This window comes from Odontesthes bonariensis, chromosome 19, assembly GCF_027942865.1.
Source record: "Odontesthes bonariensis isolate fOdoBon6 chromosome 19, fOdoBon6.hap1, whole genome shotgun sequence".
NCBI lineage: Eukaryota > Metazoa > Chordata > Actinopteri > Atheriniformes > Atherinopsidae > Odontesthes > Odontesthes bonariensis.
The window spans coordinates 30147389-30165162 of NC_134524.1; the positions used below are offsets into that span (position 1 = coordinate 30147389).

Below are 17774 nucleotides of genomic sequence, written 5' to 3' on the forward strand. Positions count from 1 at the left end.
CAAATGCAGCTTTAAATGCCCGACCAGAGAGGAGAACATTCTGGATCACTGTTACACCACAGTAAGCAGTGCTTATCACGCCGTCCCCAGAGCTGCACTGGGTCACTCTGACCACGCCATGGTCCACCTGATTCCTGCATACAGGCAGAAGTTAAAGCTCTCTAAACCTGTTGTGAGGACATCCAAGAAGTGGACCAGTGAAGCTGTGGGAGATCTTCAGGCGTGTCTGGACTGCACCGACTGGGACATTTTCAGGGCTACTTCCAACAGTCTGGCCGAGTTTACTGAGGCTGTCACGTCCTACATCAGTTTCTGTGAGGACAGTTGTGTACCATCACGCACCACGGTGAGGTACAACAACGACAAGCCTTGGTTCACAGCGAAGCTCAGACAGCTAAGGTTGGTGAAGGAGGAGGCGTTCAGGAGTGGAGACAGAGGCAGATTTAAAGAGGCCAAGTACAGGTTTAGCAAGGGGGTGAGAGAAGCTAAACGACTGTACTCTGAGAAAATCCAAAAACAGTTCTCAGCCAACGACTCTGCCTCTGTCTGGAGAGGGCTCAGGCATCTGACCAACTACAAGCCTAAAACCCCCCACTCCCTGGATAATCTTGACCTTGCCAACAGCCTGAATGAGTTTTACTGTCGTTTCGAGAGACAATGGGACAGTCCTGACACCATCCCCCGTGACACCATATCCCAACCCCAGCCCACCAGCCCCTCCCCCCCCACCACAGCAACGACTCTCTCCATCCTAGAGAGAGATGTCAACAAGCTCTTTAAGAGGCAGAACCCCCGCAAAGCAGCTGGGCCAGACTCTGTCTCTCCCTCCACCCTGAAGCACTGCGCTGATCAGCTGTCCCCGGTGTTCACAGGCATCTTCAACACCTCACTGGAGACATGCCACGTACCATCCTGCCTCAAGACCTCCACCATTATCCCAGTCCCAAAAAACCCAAGGATCACAGGACTAAATGACTACAGACCCGTCGCCCTGACCTCTGTGGTGATGAAGTCATTTGAGCGCCTTGTGCTTTCACACCTGAAAGCCATCACGGACCCTCTCCTGGACCCCCTGCAGTTCGCCTACAGAGCCAACAGGTCTGTAGACGACGCAGTCAACATGGCCCTCCACTTCATCCTCCAGCACCTGGACTCCTCAGGAACCTACGCCAGGATCCTGTTTGTGGATTTCAGCTCTGCCTTCAACACAATCATCCCGGCTCTGCTACAGGACAAGCTCTCCCAGCTGAACGTGCCTGACTCCACCTGCAGGTGGATCACAGACTTCCTGTCTGACAGGAGGCAGCACGTGAGGCTGGGAAAACAGGTCTCAGACTCCCGGACCATCAGCACCGGTTCCCCTCAAGGCTGTGTTCTTTCCCCTCTGCTCTTCTCCCTGTACACAAACAGCTGCTCCTCCAGTCACCAGTCTGTCAAACTCCTGAAGTTCGCGGACGACACCACCCTCATTGGACTCATCTCTGGTGGGGATGAGTCCGCCTACAGGTGGGAGATTGACCATCTGGTGACCTGGTGTGGGCTGAACAATCTGGAGCTCAACGCTGTTAAATCAGTGGAGATGGTGGTGGATTACAGGAAGAGCCCAGCCCCACTCACCCCCATCACCCTGACAGACTCCCCAGTCCACACTGTGGAGTCCTTCCGCTTCCTGGGCAGCATCATTTCCCAGGACCTCAAGTGGGAGCTGAACATCAGCTCCCTCACCAAGAAAGCACAACAGAGGATGTACTTCCTGCGGCAGCTGAAGAAACTCAACCTGCCAAAGACGATGATGGTGCACTTCTACACCTCCATCATCGAGTCCATCCTCACCTCTTCCATCACCATCTGGTACGCTGCTGCCACCGCCAAGGACAAGGGCAGGCTGCAGCGTGTCATCCACTCTGCGGAGAGGGTGATCGGCTGCAATCTGCCATCTCTGCAGGACCTGTACGCCTCCAGGACGCTGAGGCGTGCAGGCAAGATTGTGGCCGACCCCTCCCACCCCGGACACAAACTTTTTGAGGCACTCCCCTCTGGCAGGAGGCTGCGGTCCATCAGGACCAAAACCTCCCGCCACAAGAACAGCCTCTTCCCCTCTGCAGTTGGCCTCACCAACAAGGCCCGCTGTACCCCCCCACTGACATGACCCCTTATCCCCACTGACACTTTATATATTGACGTTATATTAACGTTCTGTCTGTCTTTCTGTCAGTACAGAGTGCGTTACATTAACGCACTCTTCTTAAAAATACTTTGCACATATTTAAAAAAAAAAAAAAAAAAAAATTATTTTACATTTATTATTACTTTATTCTATTATTATTATATATATATATATTTTTTTGTCTTGTTCTTATGGCACCAAATAGACCAGGCCAAATTCCTTGTGATGTACAATTACTTGGCAATAAAACCTTTTCTGATTCTGATTCTGATTCTGAAACTTCTCCACAACAGTATCTCGGACCTGCCTGGTGTGTTCCTTGGTCTTCATGATGCTCTCTGCGCTTTGAACAGAACCCTGAGACTATCACAGAGCAGGTGCATTTATACGGAGACTTGATTACACACATGTGGATTCTATTTATCATCATCAGTCATTTGGGTCAACATTGGATCATTCAGAGATCCTCACTGAACTTCTGGAGTGAGTTTGCTGCACTGAAAGTAAAGGGGCCGAATAATATTGTACGCCCCACTTTTCAGTTTTTTATTTGTTAAAAAAGTTTGACACATCCAATAAATTTCATTCCACTTCACGATTGTGTCCCACTTGTTGTTGATTCTTCACAAAAAAATAAAATTTTATATCTTTATGTCTGAAGCCTGAAATGTGACAAAAGGTTTAAAAGTTCAAGGGGGCCGAATACTTTTGCAAGCCACTGTATATATATCTATATATATATAGATATATATATAGATATTTCTATACAGAAACTCAGAGTAAGGGCCAGGTGGACGATTTGTATATATATATCTATATATATAGATACATATATATATATATTTCTATACAGACACTCAGAGTAAGGGCCAGGTGGACGATTTGTATATATATATATATATATTTCTATACAGAAACTCAGAATAACGGCCAGGTAGACGATACACAACAACAAACACAAGAGGTCTGTGATCTCCACTTTGAGAACAGAGATTCAAAAGAGCTCAAACTAATCTCGGGTCTAGGAGTGATTAGTAACCCTGATCTGAAGATAGCTGCCACTCCTCCTCTGCCTGTGGTTCGAGGAACGTGAACATTTAAACAGTTTAAATAGTCACCCTTTTTACAATTGATAACAGACTTATCTGTATACATGACCATGTTATAACTGAGGTATGTATGTACTGAGAGTATGATGCTCTTGTGTGGGTTGGGGGTTATAGGGATTGCTTTATATATTTTATGTTTGTTTATTGTTTATTTTTTAATATTTTTTTGGCCTTTTATGCCTTTAATGGATAGGACAGTTAAGAGAGACAGGAAGCAGGGTGCAGAGAGAGGGGGAACGACATGCAGCACAGGGCCGTCCGATGCGGGACTCGAAAACTTAATAAAACATTTTGGAAGAAAAAAAAGTAACTAATCCAAGAGAATCTGAAAAGATAAGCAAACAAACATACTTCTGCATATGTTTTTTTATGTTTTAACTATGCTGAATTAAAAACCCATTTCCTTAAAAGTTATCTATGTTACGGGTAATTTAATGAGTCTTTGAAGCCTCATCTAACCACCAACAAGCGACAGTATTATGAAAAAGCACATTACTCATAAAAGCAGTCTTCAATAACAATCATCACATTTTGCAATGTGGGACATTAGTGTAGTTGGGTTTTCTCAGCAATCATCAATAGATGAGACTTAAGACTCACGCTGAGTAATGCTAAATATTTTGTGAAATAAACCTTGTAGAATCTCATCAGAAAAAAAATCCTTTTGACGAGTAACTGTCTCTTAATCAGACTAAGCAGTAGTTGAAATCTTAGTCACAATTTAAACATTTAAAATCTTACACTTGATTTTGCTTTGTAAAAACACTACTCAAAGTTCAGATCTTTAATTTATTGCCATACAGTGCAAATTTAATATTAAAGCCACAAACAAACACTTTCCAACAGCAATCCTTTAACAGAAACACCAACTTAACCACAAAAATGGCAGTAAGAGTGGCAACAAGCAACAATATAAGAATCAAATACTTTTACACACACAAAAAAAAAACTCTCAGGTTCAAACATGTTAAATTGCCTTCTGAAGGAAATGCTTCGAGAAGACTTTTCAGAGCAAAGACAATGAAAAATTCCAGACAATGAAAGTGTTAATTCATTTTCAGAGAATATTAAATTCTTTGCTCAGGAATACTAAGCTCTTTTTATACAGAAACTTCCACATGTTAATTTAATTTCAGGAAAGATTACATCTGTGTTCTGTTACATTTCAGTTACTTCAATGGGAAAATAGAAGAGAGGTGGACCAATACTTAAAACTCACTTGAACATTTCCCTGGTCAGAGGCAGCTAAGTTTTATATCTCAGGTCTCGGAGATGTCAGTACCTTAATAGTTTTGAAGTTAAATGTTAGTTGACTGTTGTAAAACTTTTCAGACAGATGTAAGAAAAATGGTGGCATAATAAGGATGATAAGCTTGGTTTTGAAGAATTAATAAGTCTGCTGCTGCTTCTTCCAGTTTATGTCTTTAATTTCTGGGTATTTTGACAATAAAATTAGAAATCTATGTGCAGTTATTACATGACTGTGGCTTCTTTCATTTGCTCAATGAAATTAAATCACCAAGTGACAGTTAAAAAAGTCTTGTTTCCACTAAAAGGTGTAGTTTTTGTGCTTTGTTCTTGAACATATACACTATGTAGATTTTCCATATTTTGAATATATTGGATATTTTCTGCTTTATTTTGATGAGACCAAAAAAGGGGTATGAATCAAAGTTGACACTAGAGATTACTCAGTCTAAGCATACTGTAGCTGATATTTTTATTTCTTGTTCTGATAAAAAGACATATTAAGTGAGTTCATCAAATTTCAGTATGTTTCAGTAGCTTTTGCACAGCTACCAAGCTTGGATCAGATGAGCTGACAGTTTAATCCTAAATACCCACATCTTTAAGTCACAGAATTTGCAGAAAATGAAAGAGGATTGGATGTGGCTACATTATTCTTGTTACTGTCTTGACCCAATTTCATGGCTGTAGGTTCTGAGAGTCACTGCATAATACACTTCTCTCTCTGCTGTTTAGCATACTTCCTCCTCCGCTGCTCAAGGCTGCGCTTCAGGCGGTCATCCTCCTCCAAAGCTCTGCAAATCAGGCAAGAAGAGTCACAGACTGTTTCTAACCATATGCTTCTGATGTGCATCCTGCATTTCTGATGGAATGGATGCAGTACCTAAGACTTCAGTCAGTCCAGCAATCTAAAGACACAAAGCATCCCCTTTAATCCCCTTAAGAATATGCCTTTGGATCGACATGTCTGTATGTCTATGTAATAATGGGTCTTCTGTCTCTCATGTGTAACTAGTGTAACTACAATGATCAATGTTTATCTACAGTATAAAACTGACCATGACCATTATTGCTTCACTAAAAGTCAAATATGTATTCTCACCATTTAACTACTCCATTTGAATCTAAGCATATTTTCTGTGCACATCCAAATGGAACTCCAGTGAGCCATTATATAAAAAAGAAACCGTGACAATGTTACTTTCATTTCAGTGCAAAGAGATTTTGAAGAAAAAACTGAATGACCAGGGAAAGACTGGGAAAACCTGGGCAAACTTCATACAACCAGACTGTCCCAAGAAGAAGATCCTTTGAAGAAGATCCTTAGTGGTAACAGCACATAAAAAGTGAAAAAGGCGCTCAGCCTCAGCCATTATCAAGAATCTTGGAGTGAAAACTGTTATTGTCTGAGGCGTGGATGGATAGAGCAGCTACAGTAAACAGGGAAACTTGTATGACGTGCGATCAAGACCAACGTACGTTTCATCAATAACATAACAACAATAAACTAAAATACTTTTATTGCTTTCTGGTTGAAACAAATGCTTTTCATGACACAATCATGGAGACCATTTTGTTGTTTGCCTTGGTAAGCACAACACTTTATGATGAAATGTCCCTTTCTGGTTGGCTTTAGAAAATAAAGATTTAAATAAATATATAGAAAATAAAATGACTCTGATCAGGTTAAAAACCTAGACACATCAGGGAAAAAAAGAGATGTAATTTTAAAAATGTTTATTTTATTAGAGACACTATTTCACTCAGAAACAGCACCAGAGGTATGGGGCAATTACAAATATGACCTGCCACACATTGTAGTCTGCTGACTGAACTTAAAGCCGCCAAATAGTATTCCACCCTGAACCTCACAAGTGGCTACTGGCAGGTGGAGATGGACCCCTCTGACCGAGAGAAAATGGCTTTCACGACACCCTTTGGCCTGTATGAGTCTGAGCGGATGCCGTTTGGCCTGTGTAAAGCCTCTGCCACATTCCAAAGGCAGATGCAACTTTGCTTGGGAAAGATGGTAAATGAATCTTTGCTAATTTATTTGGATGACGTGATTGTATTTTCCCCTGACTTTAGCAGGTGCGCCACCTGGAAGAACAGTTCCAGAAACTCCATCTGCATGGATTTAAGTTGCAGCACAGCAGAAGTGCCACTTGTTCCATTTACAGGTAACCTATCTTAGACATGTCATCAGCGAGGAGGGAGTGGCTACAGACCCAGCTAAGACATCAGCAGTCAAAGACTGTCCAGAACCCCAGACTGTGAAGCAGGTGAAAATATTTCCTTGGTTTTGCTGGTTATTACTGACGTTTTATACCTGCTTTCTCCAAAATTGCAGTACCGCTGCACGCCTTAACTCATGGTACTGGTTGTGACAAAAAATCTGCTCCAATCAGCTGGTCCCCAGTGTCAATGTGCTTTTGTTCAGCTAAAATAGGCCCTGATCAATGCACTTATCCTGGCATATGCTGACTTCTCTTTCCCCTTCATGTAATACACGGATGCAAGTTTCTGTGGCCAAGGAGCTGTACTGGCACAAGTACAAGGAGATAAAGAACGAGTGATTGCCTATGCCAGCCGCAGTCTCCACCCCACGGAGCGGAATGACCAGAACTACAGATCTTGGAAGTGTTGGCTCTAAAATGGGCAGTGACTGAAAAATCCAAAGGCAATCTTTATGGTGCTGAATTAGCTGTCTTTACAGATAACAACCCATTGGTGCACTTTGAAACAGCCCGGCTTGGAGCCTTCAGTGTGAAGGAGCGCCCATTCACATGTCTTATCTATTTGAGGTTGTCGGTATGGACTACCTCTCTTTGGGACATTCTGATGACAGGTATCCCTACATCCTGGTAATAACTGACCTGTTCTCAAAGTACGCTGTTGCAGTGCCCACCAAGGACCAGTCAGCCAACATGACAGCCTGAGCCCTATACAGCAGCCTTATCCAGACATTTGGCTGCCCAGAACATATCCGGGTGGCCGTGGCTCAGTGGTTAGAGTCGGTCGTCCAATAAACGGAAGGTTGGCGGTTTGATTCCCACTCTCGCTACTCAAAAAAAAGATTGGTGGAACTGATAGCTCCGTAGGCACCGTACCCCCATGCTCCCGGGCGCTGAATGGCTGCCCACTGCTCCATGTTGACATCTGTCTCTGAGTGTGTGACCCTGTGCATGTGTGTGCCAACCTGGATGGGTTAAAAGCGGAGGACAAATTTTGTGTGTATGCATGACCAATAAATTGGATCTTAATGTTTTTTTTTTTTAACTTATTTTTTATTTGACACATTCATACATACAAACACAAATTCAACAACATAGGAGATGTGCGTTACATACAGATAGATTATAGTCCTTTGAAAGTCTTTTCCGTTCCCTAACCTCTCATTGACTAGATCTTTGTAATTATCAGTCAGTGTTCTCGTACTTAATACGTCATACTTTCATATTCTACAACCAAAAAACAATACCACCAAGTCTTAGTACTTTACAAATAAGAGAGAAAACAACAACACCAATTCAAAAGTAAAGAAAGAAAAAGGGAAGGAAAGTACCCTGCTATATTAATAAAATAAAAATAAATAAAATAAAATAAGATAAAATAAAAGTGGAGGCGATTAGAGTTCAGGCATTACCTGCCTTATTAATGACCATCTCTTATCAAACAAGTTTGTCTTCAGCTGTAGTCTTGCTGTGATTTTCTCCATGAAATATACATTTTTTACCCTGTCTCTCCATTGCGTTATGCTTGGAGGCCGCGGTTTCAACCAGGAAGCTCTTATTGTCTTTTTTGCTATCAGCAGCAGGATTCTCAGTAAATATTTAGAATTCTTATCCGTCATATCGTCGGGAATTATACCTAAGATGTAAAGTGCTGGTTCCAGAGGGAACTCAATACCCAAAATCAGTTTAATCTCCTTCTGAATGTTCTTCCAGAAATCCTGTATTTTGGGGCAATCCCAGAATATATGGGTGGAGTCACCCACCGTTCCACACTCCCTCCAGCATAGATCAGTTGTATTGCTGTATTTCGATGTAATAAATGGGGTGTAAAAGTAACGCATCTTAACTTTCCAGTCAAATTCCCTCCATGTTGGGCTATTCGTTAGTTTATGTCCCTCTTTAAATGTTTCCTCCCATTCTTCTTCTGTTATTATGATGTTTGCTTCCAGCTCCCATTTTTCTTTAATATCCAAGTTGTTATCCTCGGATTCATGTTGTATTGCTTTATATATTTTTGATATAATCCCTTTTTTTGACTTGTCCTCTGAAAATGACCAGAACACTTCCTCTAATTTAGATGGTGTCTTACAAATGTTCTCCCATTCCTGGTGTTTCTGTAGATAATCTCTTAGCTGTAAAAATTTGTAGAAGTCATGAGCTGATAAGTTAAATTCTTTTTGAAGTTGTGTAAATGATTTCATTGTTTGTCCCTGGAACATTTGGTCAATATATATTAGTCCTTTGTCAGCCCATTTGTTAAATCCTGAATCCATGACAGATGGTACAAAGTCTGGGTTCTTTGCTATTTTAGTAGCCCTGCTTACAGAGTTCGACAGTTTCAGGTTCTTTCGTACTGCTGACCAAGTTTTCATTGTTCCCCTGATCCACTCGTTACCCATCTCGAGTTTCCTCCGAGCCCCTTCGTTCAAAAATGGGAGTGATTCTAAAGAAACATTTTGACATGCATTTTGCTCCATATCCACCCATATTGAATCTTTCTCTTTAGTGATCCACATAATTAAGGCTCTGAGTTGTGCTGCCCAATAGTAATTTCTTAAGTTAGGTAAATTCAACCCTCCCTTCTCTTTTTTGCTAAGAAGCGTCTTGTATTTAATTCTCGCTTTTTTATTTTGCCATAAGAATTTTGAAATGATTTTGTCCAGTTTTTTTAGAAAAGCTCCAGAGATCACAATGGGCAACGACTGGAACAAAAACAATAACCTCGGCAGTATATTCATTCTTACTCCTTCTACTCTTCCCAGCAGAGTCAATGGCAAAATCTCCCACCTAGTCAAATCATTCTTTATCTCAATCATCAATTTCCCATAGTTAGCCTCAAATAACTGAGCTGTACCAGGAGTGATAGTTATACCCAGGTATCTAAACCCTCTTTCGGTCCATTTAAAGTGGACCTTATCTTTAAGTTCTCCTGGACATTGTCCTGAGACCATCATAGCTATTGATTTGGCTTCATTCGTCAAATACCCTGATATTTCACCATATTCTTTTAAGTTGTCTAGTAACGCTGGTATAGACGTGGAGGGCTCACTTATATATGTTAATAAATCGTCCGCAAATAACGACGTTTTGTGTTCTATGCCCCCCTCATCTTTTATTCCTTTTATGTTTTTATTTTGTCTTATTGACTCCGCTAACGGTTCAATACTTGCAGCAAACAGCAGCGGGCTCAGGCAGTCCCCTTGCCTGACTCCTCTTTTGAGATGGAAAAATTCTGAGCAGCAGCCATTGACTCTGATCCGTGATTTGGGATTTTTATAAACAATTTTTACCCAAATTTTTACCCAAAAACCTCCAATGTTTGATACAAGAAGTTCCACTTCACGCGGTCAAATGCCTTTTGTGCATCTAGGCTAAGCAGCATGGTAGGTTGTCGATTGTTTTTAGTGCATGATATAAGATTTAATGTTCTTCTGATATTATTAGCTCCTTGTCTCCCCGGGATAAACCCAGTTTGATCTGGTTTGATTAATTTAGTTATATGTTGTTGCATTCTCTGTGCTAGTATGCTTGTTAATATTTTTAAATCATTACAGAGCAAGCTAACAGGTCTATATCCCTCACATGAAGTCGGGTCCTTGCCCTCCTTATGTAGCACAGAAATTATGGCTTCTGACCAAGTACCTGGAGGGTTTCCTGTTGACAGAGCATAGTTAAAAACCTTGCACAATACTGGTGTAATCTCTTCTGCAAAACATTTATAAAATTCTCCAGGGAAGCCATCTGTACCTGGCGATTTGTTACTTTTAAGGGTTTTTATCGTGTCATTTATTTCTTGTGATGAAATTGGTTTTATCATTTCAGATGCTTCCTCTTTCGTTAATGTTGGTAACCGTAGTTTTTTGAAGAATTCTTGTGTTTTGGTCTCAGTGAGATTAGACTCTGAGTCATTGTATAAGTTTTTATAATATTCTGTGTAGCAGTCACAGTGCCGTGTGGATTAAGAGTTTTTCAAACTTTGACAAAACCAACATTCCTGTGGGGGATGTTTACGTATGTGGATATAAACCAGATCTTAATTTTCTTTCCACAAAGGAAAAAGAGACAGAAACTGCCTAATTTACGTTCACCTTCTACCTTCTTAAAAGCTTTTTGGGAGTGAAAAAAAAATAAGCAACAGACACTTGCAATAAAAATTGGGATAGACTCTAACGAACAAAGAACTCACTCTTGGAAAAGTGGGACACTTTACTATCTTATCTGGACCATAACTCGAAAGTTGACACTTTAACACCCCTTTTCACCAGCAAACCGACCAGATGGCTACACACGAACTGAGAAGACTTCATAAGACTCACTTTTAGTCGAATCTTAAAACTATATTAAATGTGTTTGATAACCGTGTACAATTTCTTTCAGGTTTCCAGCTTGATCACAAGACGCATATAGAGACAATTTGTACGATTCTGGCTTAAATATTGACAAAGAAACAAACTTGTTGGAAAATGCCCAACCTGCCTGATGGAACCACATTGCCCCCTAGTGGTCTGCAGTGTTGATTAGTTGAACATTTAAATCCCAGAGGACTCAGTAAAATGGACAATATATGCAACTAGTAACTTCTAACGATGTCCCTTCGGTATCTATTTGGTATTTGTTTAGTGTCCCCATTGTTAACACAGAAAATTAACATTGTGTGGTTCACTATTCATATGTCACGATTTCATAGATATTCATCTGAATTTTGAAACTCATAATCGTCTCTATTATGTTGTGTGTTATTTTGATGTCTTTATATTACAAGTCTATGTTATATCTTTAATCTGCATATCTTAACAAGATGTGGTGTTTTCAGAATCACAGAGACAAATGTTCTATGAGATGGGAGTAATGGAGAAATAAGAGTTTTCTTTGTCTAAATCCAGAAATCCCCTTTAGCACAGATCACCTTACACAGACACCCAGTTAAACATGCACACAGTTCAAGCATGTCATTGGCTGAAAAAGTAGTGTAAGCCCCGCCTCCGAGAGTCAAAACCCGGAACCCGCGAAAAACACGCTCTCTCTAGTTCTCTCGTTTGCTGGCTCGCTTCAGGCGTCTGCTCTCTTGCTTCTTGCCTCTTGTTCCAGAAGGGTTCCAACCCAGAGTTTCAGAAGGAGATTTGAGCAGAGAACAGTTGCTCAGAGAGTTTTGGAGATGGTTTAAGCAGAAGAGAAGAGCTCACCAGAGTTTGGGAGTTTTCCCATAATCTCAGGAGAGAACGGAAGGACGTGTGGATAACGATGCAGCGGACGACCGGAGGAGACCCTCCAGAACCCAGTGAGACCCCGGAGACGAGAAAGAAAGACCCGAACAAAGAAACAGATTGAAATACTCTGAAGATGCACGTTTTACGTGTTTTTGTTCGTCCCTCGCCATCCACGTCCTTCTACGTCGCACGTCCTAACCTCCGCTGTTTCACGCCATCATCACCTTTTCCTACCAAGAAAGCCAACTCCAAGCAACCTTTTTATTAATCTTCTGTGAACTTAAGTTCACTTCATCAGAGAAGCAACGGACCCACTGACACCCAGAAGATTCGACCATCTAACCACAGTCCTCGGCACCATCGTTTCGGTTTCCCGGTGAAAGAAGCAACTGAGAAGTCCGCTAAAGTCAGCCACGACAGCCAGGAAGGCCCAGAGAGCGGAAGAGAAATCCCCTCGGACCCCGCGTGGCCGCTGCCGTGTTCCGAACCGACTAAACAGAACTTCAGCACAGTAAGACCGACCCGTTTTCACCTTAAAGTGGGTTTGATGGATGTCTCAAGCTCTCACAGAATGATAAATTAATCCGAAATGTCAGTATTTAGCTTCAAATAGTCAGCCAACCCAAACTATTTGAATAAATCCAGTAACTCTCCATTCCCATATTTTATTTTCCATTCACTAAGTGTTTTATATAATCACCCATATTCAATGCATCTCCTGTTTGTTTAAAGGTTCATGTCTAAGATCATATCATTGTAATAAACAGTTCATATATCTATATATATATGTTATAATCACAGATTGTGTCGTATGCTTTCTTTACGTAATGTCTGTCCAACCAAACGAGAACTTCACGAAAGTAGCGAGATATGAGACTGAATATTAACTGAATATTAATTGAAAGATTAATTTAACACCAGGATCGTAAGATTTCGAACAGTTTTCCTACCTGACTGTGACTTAAATTAAGTCAAAACCTAGGTAGGTGGTGCCCTGAATTCGAGGTAAGGTTTATTTGAGACTGTAAGAACATCTCATAAATCCTTATATTTAATACGTATATAAATACCCGGTAACGCTACATCTGCAAAGGCCTCTGCTATCTCTGTTGGCTTAGCTGTGATTAAATTGGAGCTGGGATGCCTTATTTTAGTGATTATTCTATTTGTTTGAGCTTTTCGCAGTTGAAATGCCAGTAACCGGCTTGCTCTGTTACCCATCTCATAATATCTTTGATTTGTAAAACGAAGAGCTCCTTCTGCTTTGTATGTTAGTAGTTCATCCAACTCACGCCTAATTTTTTTTAAATCGAGAAGAATGGAGCTGTTAGATGTCCTTTTATGTTCTAACTCCAACTCTCTGATTTTGTTTTCTAGTTTTCCTTGTTGTTTCAATCGAGCTTTTTTCAATCTGGATGTTATTTCTATTATTTTCCCTCTTTTGACTGCTTTTCCTCCCTCCCACAAAATCGATGGTGAGACCTCACCATTGTCATTTATTTGAAAATATTCCTTTAAATGTTGCTTTAGTTCTTTGATTACCTTTTCATCTGATAGGATCGACACATTGAGTCTCCAGTACCTGAAGAAGGATTCCCTGCCCAGCTCAAGAGATAGTGTGATGGGGGCGTGGTCACTTATAGTTATAGACTCTATACTGCAATTCCTGACTTTGTGTATGTGTTGTTTTGACACACAGAAAAAGTCTATTCTTGAGTAACTACTATGTGGGTTAGAAAAGAAGGTAAAGTCCTTCCCTTTAGGATTATTATGTCTCCATGGATCAATAAGGCCTAATTCTTTTATAACATTATTTAGTACTCTGGATTTTTTTGTATTTGGTCCTTTCTCTGGTGGCAGCCTGTCTAATTTACCATCCTGTATAGTATTAAAATCCCCTGCCATGATTATCATCCCTTGTCCATTACTGGAAACTATACTAGCTATGTTCTTGAAGAATGTTTCATTCTCCTCATTTGGGGCATAGATGTTTAATATCGAAATAGTAATTTCTCCTATTGTGCCAACCACCATAATATATCTGCCCATATCATCTTTAATCACTTTCTCTGCAGAAAAAGGTAGATAATTATTGATTAGTATGGCCACTCCCCTTTTCTTGCCATATGAAGCATGAAATACTTGGTTTACCCATTCCCTTCTCAGTTTTTTATGTTCATTCTCACTCAGGTGAGTTTCTTGTAATAGTGCAATTGCACATTGTAGTTTCTTCAACTGACTTAATATTTTCTTCCTCTTAATGGGATGATTTAAACCATGCACATTATAAGACACCAGGTTCAACCTATTCATGATATTTTAAGTTTTTGACCGTCAGCTCTGTTCCTCCTATAAATAAAACCAACCGTGCAAAACAGTACACAGCGAGAAAACAAACAAATAATACACATCTCCCTTTGAACTAATGTACAACAACAATGAACTCCCAAAAGTCCCATCATCAGAGAGATGTGGCAAAGTCTCTCTGGGGAAATAGCACAATGTGCACCTGCAACTTCTCAGATGTAATTAAGTTGCTACTTACTCAAATTGAGCTCCAATTTAGCTCATTCAACCAATTTTGACATTAATATATAAGCAGTATTTAAATACCATAACTAGCTCTTTAATACTCTTTTAGCATTTTACTAGCCGGATATTCAGATTGTCCGTATTATATATACTTCAGGATTGTTTTCACTTTTAGATCCAGACTACTGTCTGGTCCTTACCACTGTGAACTTCAGAGTTCACTGCATGAGGGCTTGAAGGTCTGCCTCTGTGATGCATGGCTGTCTCCTCTTCCCCTTCTGACCTGCTGCAGCGGTCCAGCTGCCATGCATCCTCACTCTCTGTAGTTTCTCCCACTCGTCCTCCTCCACATGAATCCCCATGTTCCTCAGCATCGGTGCGGCCTCCATCAGTGTGGCGAATGTCTTAGTCCCTGTTTCCAGAAACACCTTCAGTTGTGCAGGATATGGAGACTGTGCCTTTATGTTTTTCTCCTTCAACTTTTTTATTACATCCCGCACTTGTTTCCTCTTCTTCTGTATCTCGTTGGTGTAGTCTTGGTTGAAGTAGATGGTCCGTCCCTCATGTGTTATTTTTTGTTTCCATGCTTGCTGTATGATGCGGTCTTTCACCTGGTGATCAATGAAGCGGGCGATGATGGCTCGCGGGGGGGCCGTGCTCTCCGTCGGTTTGGCCATCACCGAGCGGTGCGCTCTTTCGATGCGGATATCCGCGGCCGCGGGGATTTTCAGTGATGAGCGGATGAAGTCAGTCACAAATCCTATGGTGTCACCTCTCTCTGCTCCCTCCGGGATCCCGTGTATCCGTATGTTGTTGCGCCTTGACCTTGATTCCAAGTCTTCGCATTTTTCCGTTAACATGGCCTCTTAGTGAAGGAGAAAGGCGACTGATCGTTCCAGCCGCGCCGCCCTGTCTTCAGTCTCCCCCAACCTTTCTTCCACTTCCACAATTCGCTGCTCCAGCGAGGCAGTTCTCTCCACAAGTTCCCTTACATTAGTTTCTAGTCTCACCAGAGCTTTCTTGTTTTCATTTGCCGCTTCTGTGTGCTCTTGTCTCAACTTGCGTAGCTCCGCCAATATTACGGATTCCTGTTCCCCGCCGTCGAGTCCCTTCTCCGGCATGGCTCCCCTCGCCGAGTCCATCTCCTCAGTGTTCGCGTATTCTTTTTTAGACCTTGTCCCCATCTATTTTTTTGTTGTCATTGACTTTCGTTGACTTTGGCCCACTTTCCGTTGTTAATGATGTTTAAAAGAGCTAGTTTTAATTGGTTTCTTCGAGAGCTAACTTTTTATGCTGTCTTCTCCAACATGGCGCCACCGGAAGTCTCCGGATCTTAATCTTAATCTTAATCCTGACAGATCGAGGGGCTCCATTCGAGTCCTCTCTCATGCAGGAGCTTTGTTAGCTATATGGATGCCAGAAGAGCCACACCACAGCGTACCACCCACAAGGGAATGGGTCCTGTGAGAGGTTCAACCAGACCCTCTTGTGGCTGTTGGGTTCATTGACAGAGACTGATCAGACACAATGGCCTGATAGACTGCCATCACTCCTCCAGGCCTACAACAACACTATTCACAGCACCACAAAGATGACTATGCACTATGTCGTGTTTGGAAGCCAAAACCTAATCAATTGGGCCACAGGTCCGAGCCCCACAGTGGAGTCTTACACATTACAAGGCTGGGTGAGGCAGCATAAAAGAGCCCTGAACCATGCATATCAGAGTGCCAAGAAACACGCTTGGCTACGTCAAGAACAGGATCAGGCCAGTTAAAAGGTGGTACCCCTGCTCCCAGGTGAACGAGTCTTCATTCGCAACTTTCGTAAGAGGGCCAGTGGAAAACTGACCCTATGATGGACCCCAGAACCATTTGTGGTGGTGACACAGTTACAGGAGGGCCGATCTATGTCCTATGTCCTGAGGGTAAGGGTTTGTTTGAAAGGTCCTAATTTATTGAGCCAATCCAATTTTCATTTCAAAGTACGTCATTCCCTAAGATTACTCCACCTCCTATGCAAAGTCTCAACCGGGTGCTGCCCACTCGCATCCATCCATATTGACTGATGAACCCAGCTTCTCGTGGAAATGTATATTAAATCTACCCCCAGTCTCAGAGGATATAAGTGCACAGTCGATAAACCATATTTCAGGGTACTGTCACAGCAAGTGTTAGTGAAAGACTGTGTATGTGCAGAAACCTCTTTTCTACTGAGTGCTTGAACAACTTTATCCAGTTCAATGCAGGTGAGTGGTTGTGGACCTCACAAAAAGGGCGGGGTGAGTACTTGCAAAGACTCCCTGCCGAAAACAGATTGTTAACAAAAAGGTCTCAAAACGGGCTGAGACAGAGAAGCACTGTGCTGAAACCAACAGGTATTTTGACCAAAGCCTGTCTCATACATTAGTAAGACCTCAGAAAATTGGGTCGAATTTTTAAAAAGAGCATACTATGTCACCTATAAAGTTGAATAGGATGATGACGCAATGATGGTATCCTTTTAGGGTTGTAAAATATATGCACCAGCAAATATACTGGCACGCAAATGAGTTAAAATAGCCCTTTTCAGAGCTTGTTGTACTCCTTTCTATACAACCTGCTTGTGGTGCAGTTTTAGTAAAGAAAATAGAAAAAGTAACAGGAGGCATTTGATGATGAATTCTGAATCTTACTTAGGCTTCCAAGGTGGATATGTGCAAGCCACATGTTTGCTTCCAATAATGTTCCTACTTCTCATGTTGTTTTGAGGAACTTTATGTGAAAATGTACGTGTTTACATTGATTGACTTAAAAAATTGAATCGTAATGGCTTTAACTGACGCAACATTAACACAAGGTATTCCTAATGCTCATGCTGTTTTCACTTGAACATGTACCTTGTTATTGAGGTTATATAGGTATGAAATAAAGGCAAAAAACTAATATTGATGATTATCAGTTGGAAATTTCTCAGACATATCTGAACACATTCTCATGCACTACAAGCACTATTTGAAAGCACTCCACTTAAAGATAATAGCAATATATTTTAACTGTTTATTATGTTTTGGCACTATGCATGTGTGTGTCTTACCCTCTCTCCTTAGCATCCATATCTTGGACCAGTTCATCCCTCTGGTTGACCAGGGATACTAGCTCCTGGAGCAACAGCTGCTCTCTGTGTTTATGGGCCTGAGTCTTCTGCCATTCTGCAGCTCAGAGCAACAGGATAAACCATTTAAACAGAATTGAGGCAGAAGAGAATTTTTACATTGAAAGACAGAAAATTATAAAGT

At 41.4% G+C, this 17774-nt stretch overlaps 1 protein-coding gene across 6 annotated transcripts in view; it reads right to left on the bottom strand.

The window, feature by feature from the left end:
- Positions 1-4045: 4045 nt before the first annotated feature.
- The window catches only part of ehbp1l1a (EH domain binding protein 1-like 1a), an 85218-nt gene continuing 71489 nt past the window's right edge, over positions 4046-17774 (bottom strand). For all 6 annotated transcript variants that reach the window (XM_075450678.1, XM_075450679.1, XM_075450680.1 and 3 more), the window contains 2 exons: positions 17573-17687; positions 4046-5318 (listed from right to left, as the gene is read on the bottom strand). In XM_075450678.1, the coding sequence (XP_075306793.1) occupies positions 5225-5318; positions 17573-17687 (209 nt within the window). In that variant the 3' untranslated portion in view covers positions 4046-5224. The remainder of the gene's footprint in view (positions 5319-17572; positions 17688-17774) is intronic.